General features: G+C 44.2%; 1 protein-coding gene across 1 annotated transcript; it reads left to right on the top strand.

Moving 5' to 3' along the window:
- The first annotated feature begins 7,871 nt into the window (after positions 1–7,871).
- On the top strand, positions 7,872–8,807 carry LOC115638277 (olfactory receptor 14A16-like). The gene has a single exon (XM_030539865.1). It carries the CDS (start codon positions 7,872–7,874, stop codon positions 8,805–8,807), a length of 936 nt encoding a protein of 311 aa, XP_030395725.1.
- The last annotated feature ends 8,142 nt before the right edge of the window (positions 8,808–16,949 follow it).

Genomic DNA, 16,949 nt, shown 5'->3' with positions numbered 1-16,949 from the left:
GGTAGTGTTCCAGATTTGGAGTCAGTTGAGCTGGACTTTGGAGAGATATCAGCTCTGGAATAAAATAGCCCTTTTCTCAAAAGTTTGTTTATTCTTGCACAGCGCTTCAGCTCAAACTTTGGACGTGATACAAGTCAAAATAGTTTCAATTTGTCGAGTTTTACCCAAGTCAGTGCATGGCCCCCGTTAACTCTTTGGTATATCCAAATTTAGAAGGACATTTAAGAACAGGAATGTTCACTTTTTACAGGATGTGCACCCCAATACAGAACTAAACATCGAGAGAGTTTCCATTTGTCCCTGCCTGCAGGTATATGGGATCTTGGGGAGCAATTACCACACAGGTGGGATGCCAATTAATTTCTTTATTAAAGGGAAAAGGAAGTGGTGGGAATTTAACGATGAAATGCAATGGGAGGGGTGTAATAGGTGTTTACAATAGACAATGTTGGGGGGGTGTTCTTATTGAACAGTGTAGGGAGTTTTAACAGTGGGGTACAGTAAGTGGGGTTCAGCACAATGGGATACAGTACAGTCAATAAGCAACTTAACTTTATATAGGCAACTATACAGAGCAACAAAACAGGAAACTATAAAAAGGCAGGTGAAACTTACAAGCTCTACAATCTTAGCAAACTATGACTTATTAAACTAAAAAGCAAAACCTACAGTGCACCTTATGCTATGGGGAAGTTACAGAGGGCAGAGTGGTATGTGCCCAGCATACAGCTCCCAAGGCAGCCACCCAAGGAAGCCAAGGGATGATGGCTGCAGCAGTGGATACAGCTGAAAGCAGGGAGCAGAGCTTAGAAGTGGTACAAGCTTATTTTTAGCAGCAAAGCGCCACGGAGTTAAAGAGAGGTTTTAAGACACAGACTAAGGCTTAGCTTGAGTCTGTGTGCTAGGGAAACAGAGCCAGCAGCTAAAGTAATAAAATAAAAGTATGGAAAGTTTCACAGAGGGATTCTTACCAGTCCCCAAGGCAGCAGCAAAGGCAGAAGCAGCAGCAACATCAGAAGAAGCAAGGATGGCTCAGTACGGTCTGGATAATCAGGAGATCTCTCAGGCAGCAATTCGTTCTTCGTGGGGGGGTTTAAAAACTGGGGGTACGCGCAAAAATAAAACAAGAGCAGAGAAAGGACCCCCCAAAACCCCTGGCTGATCAGACCAGGCAGCAATGCAGGAACCTTTCTGATGTTTGTTTCAAAAATGTCTGTTTTTAAAGGCAAATTTAGGCAGTCTCCTGCCAGTAATCCTGATAGGCTCCCTTTGTCACAGGGGAGGAGGCACAGGGAAAAAACTGCAGGTGAGCATAGAGACATGCCTGGGCAGAGTCCTGTGCAGTAGGTGACTCAAAAGCACATGAGGCCTATGACTCATGCCCAGGATCTTAAAAACACAATAGGTCTTGCAGCTCTGGACATTGCCTGCCCTACACCAAGCCCAGGTTCAACAAGGTGATAACAAGACTAACCCTTTGAACAGGGCAGTGGTCCCACTTAGCACGCAGCACAAGTGGCCATCCCTTTGAGAAGGGCAATGGCTCTTGGTAAACAACTTAAGGGGCCCTCCCTTTGAGAAGGGCAGTGGCCCTGGTAAAAAAACTTAACAGCCTGGGAAGGGCGGCCACAGGAGGAGAACAAAAACAAAATGGAGTATGGGGACAGCTATAAGAAACAAAATGGAATAGGGGGATAGCTGTAACAGACACCATTCTCTCTATTTTTTATTGTTTTAAAGCTCTACTCTTGTAAGTGGCCTAAAATCCGAATGGTTGCTCGGATTGTTTTAAACTTTGCTGCAGCAAAGGCAGGGAGAAATGGGGAGGGCGATAAGTGATGATGGTTGGTAGCGGAGGGAAGAGAGATTGGGGGCTCAGATGAGGAAGGTGTGAATGTTAGGGAGTGTGGGGAGATGAGAGAATGGATAGGGGGATATGGAGTGAGTAGGAGGGGGACTGAGTGAAAAAAAGGGCAGGGAAACCTGTCAGCCCCACATGCTCCCCTCTCATGTGTGCGCCCAAATCTAAGGGTCTCTTGCCCCTCTAAGCAGGTCCTTGCCCCCTCCCTGCCCCACTCATATGAGCTGGGATTGGAGGGCCTTTTCACTCTCGAGTGTCTGAGCCCTTCTTGCTGCCCCCCACATGTGCCAGCATCTGGGGGGCCTGTGTCCATCTAAAGATGTGGACCACTCTCCATACGTCCCCTTGTGTGAGCAAGGCTTAGGGAGGGGTTGCCATTTTGGGAGCATCTGTAGCTCCCTCCCTGCCCCACATATGAGCCCTTTAGGTGGGGAGCTAAGAATGGGCAAGTTTCCTTCCAAGGAGGGAGGTGGGAGAGCCCATGGAGATGAGCAGAGAGCCTGAGCCAAGGACGTTGAGGGGATTAGACTGCTTTGAGTAAAACTGATGATGACACCTGCCTGAGTCTTCATATAGCCTGATTCACTTGCAAAGTTAACTCCATAAAATTGAGATCCAAGACCATACTCATCCTCAGTTGATGATGTAGCCCAAAGAGCTAGCTTAGCATTGTATTCAGCAGGAACAAAAGGAACCTACAGGTCTATATCCTGTGAACCTGTTAGCAGAAGGCTTTGACATCTATGAGCCTTAGCTTAAGTAAGTGGCCCCACAATGACTCTGAGATTTGGAAAACTGGGAACATTGTTCTTATGGGGGATATTTGTATAAAATGACATCAGGTAACCACAGAAACATTGAACTGATACTGGACTTGGATGTTGACGAATATGATAATAAATGAAAATAATTAAAATATGAACTGATAGGATGAGGACCCCAAAAATTATTAGGGTGAGGAACTTATATATGGGCAAAGGAGTTGGGCATATCTGTGAATATATATGGTAATTATCGGATCCTCTACTCGCCCATGCCCCAATGTAAGGGGGAGATATGGACCATCGGACTAGTTTGGCAGGCCAGGGACAGAAGAGATGACTGCTTGTCTCTTACCACCAAATCCCCGGGAAACAGTGTGATTCTATGTAAAGAATGATACTAAGTATCAGCTTAATCTTATATTACTGCTGCAATTTTATTTGACTAGGAGCATTTGTGTCTTTACTAATTACACTAATAAAATTGCTTAAAATTTTACTTTATCCTGGTATAAAAATATCACTCCCAAAATCACAGATCCAAACCAACACTTGTCCGGTGGTAAAACATGTCTAGTACAGACCAGGTCTTCGTGTTCATTTTTATGTTCATCAGAGTCAGTTCCTTGAGTGTGTATCTACTAGGGAACAGTATTGTGTGAGCAGGTGTGCTTTTGAATGTGCTCCTGGGAAATCAATATGCAATTGAGTTTTTACACTGATCTGCATCTCTTTGAGAATATGTGTTTCTGGCTGTGAATCACTGTGTGAAGTTATGAATGTATAACATCATGTGTGAAATTCAGCACATCTCAGGAGCTTCTAACAAAGTAGCTGATGCACTCTCTCGTGAGAGTTTCCCAGAATCCAGTAGTTAAAAAGTGTTCTTAAAATGTAGAAGTCTGTTAGTTATATACTTAGTGGTATATGTAAAGGTGCATGTGTGAAACATACATGAACGTGTGCTTTATCAGCACTTGTTAGGGTCTGTGAGTGAATTTCTGAGCCTTCATTTGTGTATGATTGCTTCTGAATGACAATATTGTGTGTTTACCAGCACAAAGTACTGTGTGAGTGTGTGTGTTTTGTGAGTGTACATTGCTGTGTGTATGTTTCAAATTGCACATAACTGGTTATTTATCAGTAAATATTACTATGTTTGTAAGTGTATATTGCCTTAGCAGAATCCCTGTATTAAAGCCAAAAGCTGCTATCTCCCTCCAGCTCCTAGCCGCTAAGATAATAACCTTTTAGCGGGTTATTGAAAGGAGAGAAGTTGAAGAGTAGAACTTGTTGGGAAAGGGAGTTTCTCATCTTGTCAGGCTTTTCAAGAAATCTGAAATATTTTCCCATATGGGAAAATTGAATTATTTTTCAAACAGATAACCTGAAAGCAAAATAAAAAAAAATTAAAAAAAAAGCAGATTGGGTCAAAAGAAAACATTTACCTTCCATAATTTTTATAGTTTCATAGAATTTTAGGCCAGGAGGAATGATGCAAGCTCCGAGTCAGAAATTCTTTTTATCACCGACTATTGAATCCCACTCAGTTACCCCTGTGTTGAGCCCAATGACTTCAATTAAACTAATACATTTCAGTCCTAAGCAGACTGCATTGTTGTGAACCAGAGGCCTAGACCTTGGCAGACTGAGGTCTCACCTGTGCCCTAGGCCCTGGCAAGGACAGGGAACTAATCAGCTGGAGTAAATCCATGTGATCCTAGCAGGCGACCTGCACCCCATGCTCCAGGGCAAAGTTTCATTTTGATTTTGACCCTTTATTTTTCACTTTTCTTTAGAATGAATTAACTGAAATTTTCAAATGATTTTTTTTTCAAATTGAAAAATGTCAAAACTGGACATTTTAACAAATTTGAACCTTTTAAAAGAAATCAAATTAGAATATTCATCAAAGCCAACCAACCTTTGCTGCGAACAGAGTTTCCATGAATCATCATTTTCTGATGAACAAAACCATATTGTGAGAAAATTTCCAACTCGAGATCATAATCAGCCCACTGACTACAATTTCTTCCTTCTCTCTTAGGCCCCAACCCTGAAACCTGTCACTCCCTCCCACCGGCAGACTTCTATGTTCATGTGAATGCCCTTTGACCGGGGCTCTCAACTTTTTCTCAGATCCCTGAACATATCAATAGAGAGATGCCTTGTGGACCCATCTCCAATCTATTGTGATCTCATCAACTTCCTCTCCTCCCAGATACAAATATAGAGACCACTTCCTTTGACCATTCAAGTTCACACAACAGCTCAACATTAACCTACTGCCTCATCTTCAGTTCAGATTCACAGGGAAAGGAAATGGATCTGAAACTGTTTAACAAGGTGAGATCCCCAACAGGTCAATATCAGCCATAGCTACATTTGTGTCAGTGGGCAAGAACCACAGCTGGTGTAAATCAGCAGTAGCTCCAGTGGAGTTAATGAGACCAGATTCCCCAGCTGGTGAAAACTGATATAGCTGCCTGGGCACCTTAGGGCCAGATCCCCAGCTAATGGAAATCAGACTAACTCCACTTGAATCAAATGGCCAAATCTTGACTTGGCATAAACAGCCCTAACTACTCAGAACTCAAATGGAACTGTATCAGTTTACACCAGTTTAGGACATAGCTAGAAGCTTTTAATGTTTGCCTCTGGCTGCTTCTTAGAGGCCAACATCAAACAGCCAGGGCAGCCTGAGCTGTGGGTTCCTGTGGTGGCTGCATCCCAAGAGCTGCTGATGCAAAGCAGGAGAAAAACATCTCTGCTCTTGCAGAGCTGATTATGTGGAGTTAATGAAGGAACAGGCTCCTCCAGGCCAGCTGGGGCTCTGATGCCACTGGGCTCTGAGCTATTGTAAGTCACATGTCTGTGCTATAAATATATAGTTTATTCTGTAATCTCCTTCAGACACCCTTTGGGCCTCAGCCCTGCATTGTTTTTAGTCTAGCATCCTTTCAGGGTGCTGCCACCACCTGAGATCCAGGGCATATTGTGTTCCCTCTCTGGGGGGTTACGTTGAGCAAGGGCAGCTTATCATGGTAGTTTGCTCCTAAGGTGAGATCAGAGCTGGGCTCACAGCCCCAGAGACAGGAGTCAGCTATTTAGCCCCAGAACAAGCACATCCTGGGTTGTGACCACGTTTGAAGCCTGCAGAAGCTGGAATCAGTTTCACAGCTGGGTGGGGCTTCCTGCCCCCATCCTATTTAGACCTTCACCTCTCAGCCAAGCCAGTCTAAGGAGGGAAGCAGGGAGCGTCTATCTGTGGAGGGGATCCTTGTCTTCTAGGAACTGCTGAAAGACTCAGCAACTCAGGAAATATGGTGAAGTGACAGGGAAACTGCTGCTGGATAATACAGAGATGGGGTGTTATTGGCAGATACAGAGATAGGCAATGACTGAAGAACCCTGGTGGTGAAGTGTCTAATTCAGCACAGGCTGGGAAACATTCCACAAAGACCAGAGCTGTAAGTTTATTATTTCAGTTAAACATGTTCAACTGTTAATATGCTGGGCAAATTTCATCATAGCTCTATGGGTTACAACTGGAAATCTTTAAGAATCTTAATATGATTTAATCAAACCTTAGAGCTGCTCATAGGTGGCTTGTTTTTTTCACAGCAGAAAACATTTGATTTTTCATAGAAATTTTCATATACATTTTTGTGTGTGTGTTCATTGAGAACCAGACAATGTCAGGAAAACTGCTGGAAACTGAAACATTTTCATGTAAATTAATGGAAAAAAAGAGTTTTGCAATACATAGGTTCTGTTTCAGGAATAACAAAATTCCCCAGAATATTTCTTTAGTTGAAAACTCAGGTTTCCTTTGAAATAATTTAAATAGAAAATGTCTGAATACCCCAGACTGGAAACTTAGATGTAAGCCAAGATGGGAACATTGATATTGTCCAATAATAATAAAAGCTGCACCCAGTCACTCTGTTGCAACTTTGTTTATTTCCGTTTCAAAGGGATACTTGTTGATTCATAAAAATGAGTGTCAAGTATCAGAGGGGTAGCCGTGTTAGTCTGGATCTGTAAAAGCAGCAAAGAATCCTGTGGCACCTTATAGACTAACAGACGTTTTGGAGCATGAGCTTTCGTGGGTGAATACCCACATCTGATGAAGTGGGTATTCACCCACGAAAGCTCATGCTCCAAAACGTCTGTTAGTCTATAAGGTGCCACAGGATTCTTTGCTGCTTTTATAAAAATGAGTAAGTTTGAAAGTTGGTAGCCCACAGATGAGCCCATAGATGTTAAACATACTAGCGCCTTAGATGGAGAACAGAGAATTGAAACCCCCCACCAAAGACACTCTCTTATCCATGCCAAGGACATAAAGGAGGTGAATGGGATTAGAACCAAAATATTCTGCTCTAGCACTGTATCCTTGTCCCACACTGCTGCTGGCTAAACACAGATGCTGTAAATGAGGTCACTGAACATACACCTAATAAGACAAAGCTCGTCCCTCACAGAACCAACAGTCCTAGTAGACAAGGCAGATAAAGGGATGAAGGGGAAATAGAGGCACAGGGAGGGGAAGTGACTGGCCCAAGATCACACAGCAGATCAGTGGCAGAGACAAGAATAGAATCCAAGTCTCCTGATGGCCAGTGACCTGCACAGCCTTAAACTGACAGAGCTAAACAATGCAGCAGCGAGGTAGCTGAGCAATGCTACTAGCCCATCAGTACATAGAGATGGAAATGAGATCCTGTGTCACAAATCTATACGTAAGCAGGCAGAAAGCTGTCTATGTGGTGTTGCAAGGGAATCATTACAGATGAGATGTCATGCAGGATACCGAGTTACTGTATGTCATATTTACCTGGAAAGTGGATATCAGACAGTGTAGACATTTTAACATTTTAATTTCATGCCCAAGTCCAGAGCCTCTTATTTGTAGCAAGAGGGGATCCAGCTTAGCTAGAATTGTTGCATTGGGATTGTACTTTACACCATCCTTCACATGGCATTTTGTCAAGTCATATCCTGAGTTAGATCTTCAGATGGTGCGAACTGATGCAGCTTCATTGATTTTAAGAGAGCTACGCCAATTTACATTCATGTGATACGTCATCACTCCTACTTAATAGCAGCGACAAGTGCTATGCATCATTGACATGCAAATCATGAGACACTGCTGAAGGGAAACAGGGCCACTCCCGCTGTCAGTGTAATCCCCATTGTCTTTGTCCTTCCCTCCACAGCCATCACACAATGAACTGAAAAAGAAAATGTCCAATCGAACCACGGTGACCGAGTTCCTTCTCCTGGGATTTTCTAATGTTCGGGAGCTGCAAATTTTGCACTTTATGGTGTTTCTAGTGATTTACCTGGCAGCCCTGATGGGAAATCTTCTCATCATCACAGCCGTAGCCCTCAACCACCATCTTCACACCCCCATGTACTTCTTCCTGGCGAATCTGTCAATCATAGACCTCGGTTCCATCTCTGTCACCATCCCCAAATCCATGATCAGTTCCCTCATGAACACCAGGGTGATTTCTTATCCAGAATGTGTCGCCCAAATCTTTCTCTTCGTAGTCTTAATTGCAGCTGATCTTGCCTTACTCACCATCATGGCGTATAACCGATACGTCATCATCTGCCAACCACTGCACTATGAGAGAGTAATGAACAGGAAAGCTTGTGTCCAAATGGCAGCCAGTGCCTGGATTATTAGTATTGTCTACTCTGCCCTGCACACCGGCAACACCTTCAGTTTCCCTTTCTGCCAGTCCAATGTTATTGATCAGTTCTTCTGTGAAATCCCCCAGCTACTCAAGATCGCCTGCTCTGACTGGTACCTCAGTGAAGTTGCACTTCTTGCCTTTAGTGTGTTTTTAGGCTTAAACTGCTTTGTTTTTATTATTATGTCTTATGTTCATATCTTCAAAACTGTGCTTAGAATCCCCTCTGAGCAGGGCCGAAATAAAGCCTTTTCCACCTGCCTTCCTCACCTCACTGTGATCTCCTTGTTACTTTTCACTGCCATGTTTGACTATCTGAAATTCACCTCCAGCTCAGCATCTAATCTAGATCTCTTAGTGGGTGTTCTCTATGCTGTCATGCCTCCAGTGATGAATCCGATCATCTACAGCATGAGAAACAAGGAGATCAAAGCTGCATTGAAGAAACTGATTGTGTGGAGGTTATTCACCAAGAATTAAAGTGTCTGTTATTGTACCTTGACTGTGATTTCATTCTGAGCTTCTTTATGGATATAGTGAACCGATGATGAAATTGTCTCCTTGAGAACATAGGTTCCAATCTGTTTAGGAACTCATGAAATCCAGACTAACTTCACTGAAGTCAAATGAGTTAGTTTAGATTACATCAGTGTAAATAAAATCAGAATCTAAGTATTTATCCATAACTGTACATACACACCTATCTATTTGTCTTAGGGATTTATACTACTACCATCATCATTCATGCTGCACAGGATATCAACAACCATAGCTAGGTCACTCCTGGACTTCATGAACTTTCTGGCCCTTCTGCTTTTTTGGGATAGAAATTGTTGTTGGGGTATGAGACAATTGGCTTGTTTGTTTCCTTGATTCTTTCTTTTTCATGTTGTTTCATTTTATTGATTCATTGGTTGACTTGTTTCTTTGTTCCAGGTGACTTTTGGAGGATAGGAATTTACAGGGTGGAATATGGGTGTATCTGTTAATTTTATCATCTTTTGAAGGTGTCAATGTCATAATATCTTTGAAGCAGTTTTCTGAAAGACTTGAAGTTTTCCTTCCAATGACAAAGAATTGAAGCAAAGTTTCTGTGTATGTCTGGATAGCTGAGTTGCTGTTCAAATTATCATTTTAATGTTGGTGGGAATTTTATTGTCTTATTTTTAATGTGTTAGGGCACAAAGATCATTATATAATTATGAGTATTATCTTTTTTTATTTCAATAAATAAATACTGCATTCTTCTTGCTATGGTGAAGAGGTATTTGGAGAAAAAGCTATTGCAATGTTTCCTAAAAACAAGTAATAAAGCCAGTTTTTTATCCTACCAAACTACTGCAATGATAGATCTGGAATTGCTCATATTTTCTCTTATGTTATGCTTTATTCCTACAGTGGTAAATAAATCGTAAGTTGTATGGAAAAGCCCGGCTAGTCACTCAACTTACTACTGGTCACAGCTCCTATGGGAAGAATTCCAGGTACCAAACCTGGTTGGAAAAATCATCGTTGGTACATAAATTGCTATAGCCTGGTACCCAGTATGAGAGGGGATGAATCACGCTATTCCACCCTAAGAGAGGGACAGGTGCAAAGCTGAGACCTCAGGATGTGAACTCAGAGACAGGAGCAGGGAGTAGAGGTTCAGCTAAACATTTAACCAAAATAATTGGGATTTAGACATTTGTTTCAACGGGCAGCATACATATGAGCAAGTATGTTTGTGACCTTGGCACAGATAAATGGCCTACTGCTTGCTCTTTAGATCTTGTTTACCTAAGACTTAATGGTAACTGCAAGGTACACCACAAAGAACCTGGAAGTAACAACCAAAAACCAGTCTGATTCCTTTGATCCACTCCTGATTTTTACACAGAGGGGAAAGATGCTTCCATCCGGGCTTTCTAATGGCCTTGGAACAGGTATAAGTGGCAAAGCAGTTTAATAGGCATTGCTTGGGCACAGAATGAAAGCTTGATTTTTCCCTCCCGCAAAATGCACACCAGTTCAACTCCAAGATTGGGACAGATCTTCTGCTGAAGTAAACCAGCCCAACTGCATTAACATCAGTGGAGTTAATCTGGATTTGCATTGGTGAAAGTGAAAGCAGAATCTGGCCCATTTGTGTATAAACTGTGTTGTCATGGAAGTAACTAACATGGACTGAGAGACACAAACTGAAAGAGTATTTATTGGACAAAGACAGACAATTAATTCTTGGTGAATAAAGTCCCCCCCAGTTAGTCTCCTCAATGCAGCTTTGATGTCCTTGTTCCTCATGTTATAGATGATTGGATTCATCATTGGTAATAGCTGGAAAGAACTGGTGGCATATCCTCTTTTTTCCATCAATTTTTTTTGGGGGGGGTGGAAATTCCATTTCCCAATCGGTCCTCTTTCCTCAAAAATATTTGGTTTTTCTTTGAAAGACAGAAAATCCAGCAGAAAAAAACATTTTTTTCCGGTTTTGGGCAGTTTTTAGATGTTGATAAAGAAGCACTACTAACTCAAGAGCATCAGGTCCATCTCCAGTTAAAAGGGTCAGGTGCTGATAACCCTAACCATTACTGGTGGTATCTTCAAGGATGCTAAGGTATGTATAAACACGGGGACTAGACTGTAGCTACCTTTTCCCCTTGAAGAAACCGCACCAGCTCAGAGCTGAAGTACATTGTCCAGGTAATGTGGTGGGGGAGAACTGTTCTGCGGCTTCTGAGCCCTTTCACCCACCACTAAAAACCTAATTTTCAGAAGCACCAAACCACCACCCTCCCTCACTGCATTGCCCAGGCCTGCTTCCACTTCCTGGGGGGATCCACTGAGTTCATCCTCTTTGCTGTCATGTCCTTCAAACACTATGTGGCCATCTTCCACCTGCTGTAATATGCCAACATCATGAGCACTCATGTCTGCATCCAGTTACAGGCTGCCTAATATACATGGGGATTCCTGGCCTTGATTGTGCTCACTGTCCTGGTAGCCCAGATGCCATACATCTTTATTTAAACCAAAGCATTTCAGTCCTCAGCAGACTATACTGTTGTGAGCCACAGGCCGAAAACCAGCAACACTGTAGTCCCACCTGTGCCCTTGTTCCTGGCAAAGACAGGGAACTGATCAGCTGGGCCATGTTGAGGTGATCCTAGCAGGCGACCTTTGCTCCATGCTTTAGGGCAAAGCTTCATTTTCATTTTGACTCTTTAATTTTTTTTCACCATCTCTTTAGTATAAATTAACTGAAATTTCCAAATGAAAACCTTTTCAGACTGGAAAATGTTCCATCTGGACATTTGAACAAATGTGAATTTTCTAAAAAATAAGATTAGGAGGCTCATCAAACCCAACCCTTTCCTGCAGACAGCTGCAGCGGCACAGGAGCCAGCGAACAGAGCTGCTAACAGGGGAGTTCCAGTGGGAGTTCTGTCAGAGGAGCAGGTTTTTGTAGTTTGTAGTTTGTGGATTGTATTGTGGAGTTTGTGTGTGAGTGAGTGTGTGTGCAGGCTGCTAGGGGCTGTGTGCTGGGAGCGAGGCTGAGCCCTGAGTTGGGGGCGGGGCTTACCTGATTAGGGGTCCTATATAAGGAGCCAGGCACTCAGGCAGCGGCACAGGAGCCAGCAAACAGAGCTGCTAACAGGGGAGTTCCAGTGGGAGTTCTGTCGGAGGAGCAGGTTTTTGTAGTTTGTAGTTTGTGGATTGTATTGTGGAGTTTGTGTGTGAGTGAGTGTGTGTGCAGGCTGCTAGGGGCTGTGTGCTGGAAGCCAGGCTGAGCCCTGAGTTGGGGGCGGGGCTTACCTGATTAGGGGTCCTATATAAGGAGCCAGGCACTCAGGCAGCGGCACAAGAGCCAGCGAACAGAGCTGCTAACAGGGGAGTTCCAGTGGGAGTTCTGTCGGAGGAGCAGGTTTTTGTAGTTTGTAGTTTGTGGATTGTATTGTGGAGTTTGTGTGTGAGTGAGTGTGTGTGCAGGCTGCTAGGGGCTGTGTGCTGGGAGCGAGGCTGAACCCTGAGTTGGGGGCGGGGCTTACCTGATTAGGGGTCCTATATAAGGAGCCAGGCACTCAGGCAGCGGCACAGGAGCCAGCGAACAGAGCTGCTAACAGGGGAGTTCCAGTGGGAGTTCCCAGGGGAGACCAAGGCTGAGAAACTAGGAAGGCAGACAAGGGAAGGGGCAGGGGTCCAGTGCTCATTGGTGGCCTGTGGAACGGCGTGAGGCATGGACTGCCAGGCACAGAGGTGGAACGGCATGATGGAGGCAGAGGCAGCAGGTAGAGACATGCTGAGTATGACCGGATGCAGTAGCTGTGGCATGTACATGGTCCTGGAGGGGGCACCTGAAAGGAGTTTTGTCTGCACAAAGTGCCGCCTGATAGAGCTGCTGGAAGAAAAGATAAGAGGACTGGAGATGCAGGTGGAAACTCTGGCTGAGTTCAGAAGGGAGTTTGAGCAGATGATGGAACACAGACATGATGAGTCGCAGGGGATAAGCTCAGACGAGCGGATAGAAGCAGGATCAAAGTACTCTGAGGAGGGGCTGCTGGGTGAGGAAAGTGGACGGTGGAAGCATGTGACTAGGAGAACCAGGCAGAGGAAAAGACGGGCCAGCGATGGAGACATAGAACTCAGGAACAGGTTTGCTGAGTTGGGAAATGAAGATGGAGCACAGCAGGCTGCTGAAGGAGAGAGGGCAAGGAAAAAGAGACGAGCAGCTAGTCCTGCAGAAGGAGGGGAGGAGTCAATGGAGGCGGCACCAAGTATGAGCCCTAGGAGGATTGTAAGGGCGAATACAAATCAAGAGGACTTGCGGCAAGCTGGTGTGGGGGATAGACCGCAGAATCACACTGTCGCCAGGAAAAGGCAAGTCTACATGATTGGAGACTCTTTACTGAGAAGAATAGACAGGCCTGTAACTAGACCTGATTGGGAGAACAGAAGGGTGTGCTGTCTGCCAGGGGCTAAGATACAGGATGTGGACCTGAGGCTGAATAGGATCCTAGCGGGAGCAGGAAAGAATCCGTTGATTGTCCTTCATGTGGGAACGAATGATACGGCTAGTTACTCGCTGGACTGTATCAAGGAGGATTATGCCAGACTGGGGAAGATGCTCAAAGAAATCGAGGCTCAGGTGATCTTCAGTGGGATTCTGCCGGTTCCTAGGGCAGGGCGACGAAGGAGTGACAAGATTATGGCGATCAACAGATGGCTCAGGCATTGGTGTTACAAGGAGGGCTTTGGGATGTACGGTCATTGGGAAGCGTTTACGGACAGACAACTGTTCGCTCAGGATGGACTTCATCTAAGCAAGGAAGGAAATAGAATTCTAGGATGGAGGCTCGCCGACCTCATCAAGAGAGCTTTAAACTAGGAAGCTGGGGGAGATGGTTGGGAGATGTTCAGGAGATCTCCACGCCGGAATATAACCTGGAGAGGGAAGTAAACAATGTGAGAGGGGATACCCTTGCGGACCAAAGAATTGATCCAAAGAGGAATAGTGGAGTAGAAACCAGATTAACGGGTGATGCTGGTGGTAGAAGGTCTGTGCACGACGGGGGAAAGAATGTCATTGACGCTAAACGCCAAAAATTAAAATGTCTGTACACTAATGCGAGGAGCCTAGGTAACAAGATGGAGGAACTGGAGCTACTGGTGCAGGAAGTGAAACCGGATATTATAGGGATAACAGAAACCTGGTGGAATAGTACTCATGACTGGAGTACAGGTATTGAAGGCTATGTGCTGTTTAGAAAAGACAGGAAGAAAGGCAAAGGTGGTGGAGTAGCCTTGTACATCAACGATGAGATTAACTGTAATGAAATAAGAAGCGATGGAATGGATAAGACAGAGTCTGTCTGGGCAAAAATCACACTGGGTAAAAAAGCAACTAGAGCTTCCCCTGAGATAGTGCTTGGGGTGTGCTATAGACCACCCGGATCTGATTTGGATATGGATAGAGACCTCTTTAACGTCTTTAATGAAGTAAACACAAAGGGGAAATGTGTGATTATGGGAGACTTCAACTTCCCGGATATAGACTGGAGGACGTGTGCTTGCAAGAATAATAGGGTCAGATTTTTCTGGATGTGATAGCGGATGGATTTCTTCATCAAGTAGTTGAAGTACCTACGAGAGGGGATGCCATTTTAGATTTGGTTTTCGTGAGCAGTGAGGACCTCGTAGAAGAAATGGTGGTAGGGGATAACCTTGGTTCGAGTGATCATGAGCTGATTCAGTTCAAACTAGATGGAAGGATAAACAAATGTAGATCTCGGATTAGAGTTTTCGATTTCTCGAGGGCTAATTTTAAAGAGTTAAGGAAATTAGTTAGGGAAGTGGATTGGACGGAGGAACTTGCAGATTTAAATGTGGAGGAGGCCTGGAATTACTTTAAGTCGCAGCTGCGGAAATTGTCGGAAGCCTGCATCCCAAGAAAGGGGAAAAAAAACATGGGCAGGAGTTGTAGGCCAAGCTGGATGAGCAAGCAACTCAGAGAGGGAATTAGGAGAAAGCAGAAAGCTTACAGGGAGTGGAAGAAAGGCAGGATTAGCAAGGGAAGCTACCTTGGTGAGGTCAGAACATGTAGGGATAAAGTGAGGAAGGCTGAAATCCGCATTGAACTGAACCTTGCAAAGGGAATCAAAACCAATAGTAAAAGGTTCTAAAGCCACATAAATAAGAAGAAAACAAAGAAAGAAGAAGTGGAGCCACTATACACTGAGGATGGAATGGAGGTTAAGGACAACCTAGGCATGGCCCAATATCTAAATAAGTACTTTGCCTCAGTTTTTAATAAGACTAGTGAGGAGTTTAGCGATGATGGAGGGATGATAAACGGGAATGTGGATATGGAGGTGGATATTACCGCAACCGAGGTAGAGGCCAACTTGAACAGCTTGATGGGACAAAATCAGAGGGCCCGGACAATCTCCATCCGAGGATATTAAAGGAACTGGCGCGTGAAATTGCGAGCCCGTTAGCGAGAATTTTTAAGCAGTCGATAAACTCGGGGGTTGTGCCGTACAACTGGAGGATTGCTAACGTAGTCCCTATTTTTAAGAAAGGGAATAAAAGTGATCCGGGTAATTATAGGCCTGTTAGCTTGACATCTGTAGTATGTAAGGTCTTGGAAAAAATTTTGAGGGAGAAAGTAGTCAAGGACATAGAGGTCAGTGGTAATTGGGACGAATTGCAACATGGATTTACTAGAGGTAGATCGTGCCAAACCAATCTGATCTCCTTCTTTGAGAAGGTGACGGATTACTTAGATAAAGGAAATGCGGTAGATCTAATTTACCTCGATTTCAGTAAGGCGTTTGACACGGTTCCGCATGGGGAACTGTTAGTTAAATTGGAAAAGATGGGGATGAATATGAAAGTTGTAAGGTGGATAAGGAACTGGTTAAAGGGGAGACTCCAGCGGGTCGTATTGAAGGGTGAACTGTCAGGCTGGAAGGAGGTTACTAGTGGAGTCCCTCAAGGATCAGTTTTGGGACTGATTTTATTTAACCTTTTTATTACTGACCTTGGCACAAAGAGCAGGAATGTGCTAATAAAGTTTGCGGATGACACAAAGTTGGGGGGTATTGCTAACACGGAGAAGGACAGGGATACTATTCAGGAAGATCTGAACCACCTTGTAAACTGGAGTAATAGAAATAGGATGAAATACAATAGTGAAAAGTGCAAGGTCATGCACTTAGGGATTAATAATAAGAATTTTAGATATACGTTGGGGACGCATCAGTTGGAAGTGACGGAGGAGGAGAAGGACCTTGGGGCATTGGTCGATAGCAGGATGACTATGAGCCGCCAATGTGATACGGCTGTTAAAAAAGCAAATGTGATTTTAGGATGCATTAGGCGAGGTATTTCCAGCAAGGATAAGGAGGTGTTAGTACCATTATATAAGGCGCTGGTGAGACCCCATCTGGAATATTGTGTGCAGTTCTGGTGTCCCATGTTCAAGAAGGATGAATTCAAACTGGAACAGGTCCAGAGACGGGCTACTAGGATGAGCCGAGGAATGGAAAAATTGCCTTATGAAAGGAGACTCAAAGAGCTTGGCTTGTTTAGCCTGGCCAAAAGAAGGCTGCGGGGGGATATGCTTGCTCTATATAAATATATCAGGGGGGTTAACGTTAGGGAGAGAGAGGAATTATTTAAGTTTAGTTCTAATGTAGGCATGAGGACAAATGGGTACAAACTGGATATTAGGAAGTTTAGACTTGAAATTAGACGAAGGTTTCTAACCATTAGGGGAGTGAAGTTTTGGAAGAGCCTTCCGAGGGAAGTAGTGGGGGCAAAAAACTTATCTGGCTTCAAGACTAAGCTGGATAAGTATATGGAGGGGATGTTATGATAGGATAGTTTAATTTGGGCAATTGATCTTGGATTATCACCAGATAAGTCTGCTCATTGGTCTGCGGGGAGATGTTGGATGGGATGGGAACTGAGTTACTGCAGAGAATTCCTTCTTGGGTGCTGGCTGGTGGGTGTTGCCCACATGCTCAGGGTTTAGCTGATCGCCATATTTGGGGTCGGGAAGGAATTTTCCTCCAGGGCGGATTGGCAGGGGCCCTGGAGGTTTTTCGCCTTCCTCTGCAGAGTGGGGCATGGGTCGCTTGC

Source organism: Gopherus evgoodei, chromosome 21, assembly GCF_007399415.2.
Source record: "Gopherus evgoodei ecotype Sinaloan lineage chromosome 21, rGopEvg1_v1.p, whole genome shotgun sequence".
In the NCBI taxonomy this organism is placed as follows: domain Eukaryota; kingdom Metazoa; phylum Chordata; order Testudines; family Testudinidae; genus Gopherus; species Gopherus evgoodei.
The sequence above is the reverse complement of the archived record's forward strand: the minus strand, read 5'-3'. Positions and strand labels throughout refer to the sequence as shown.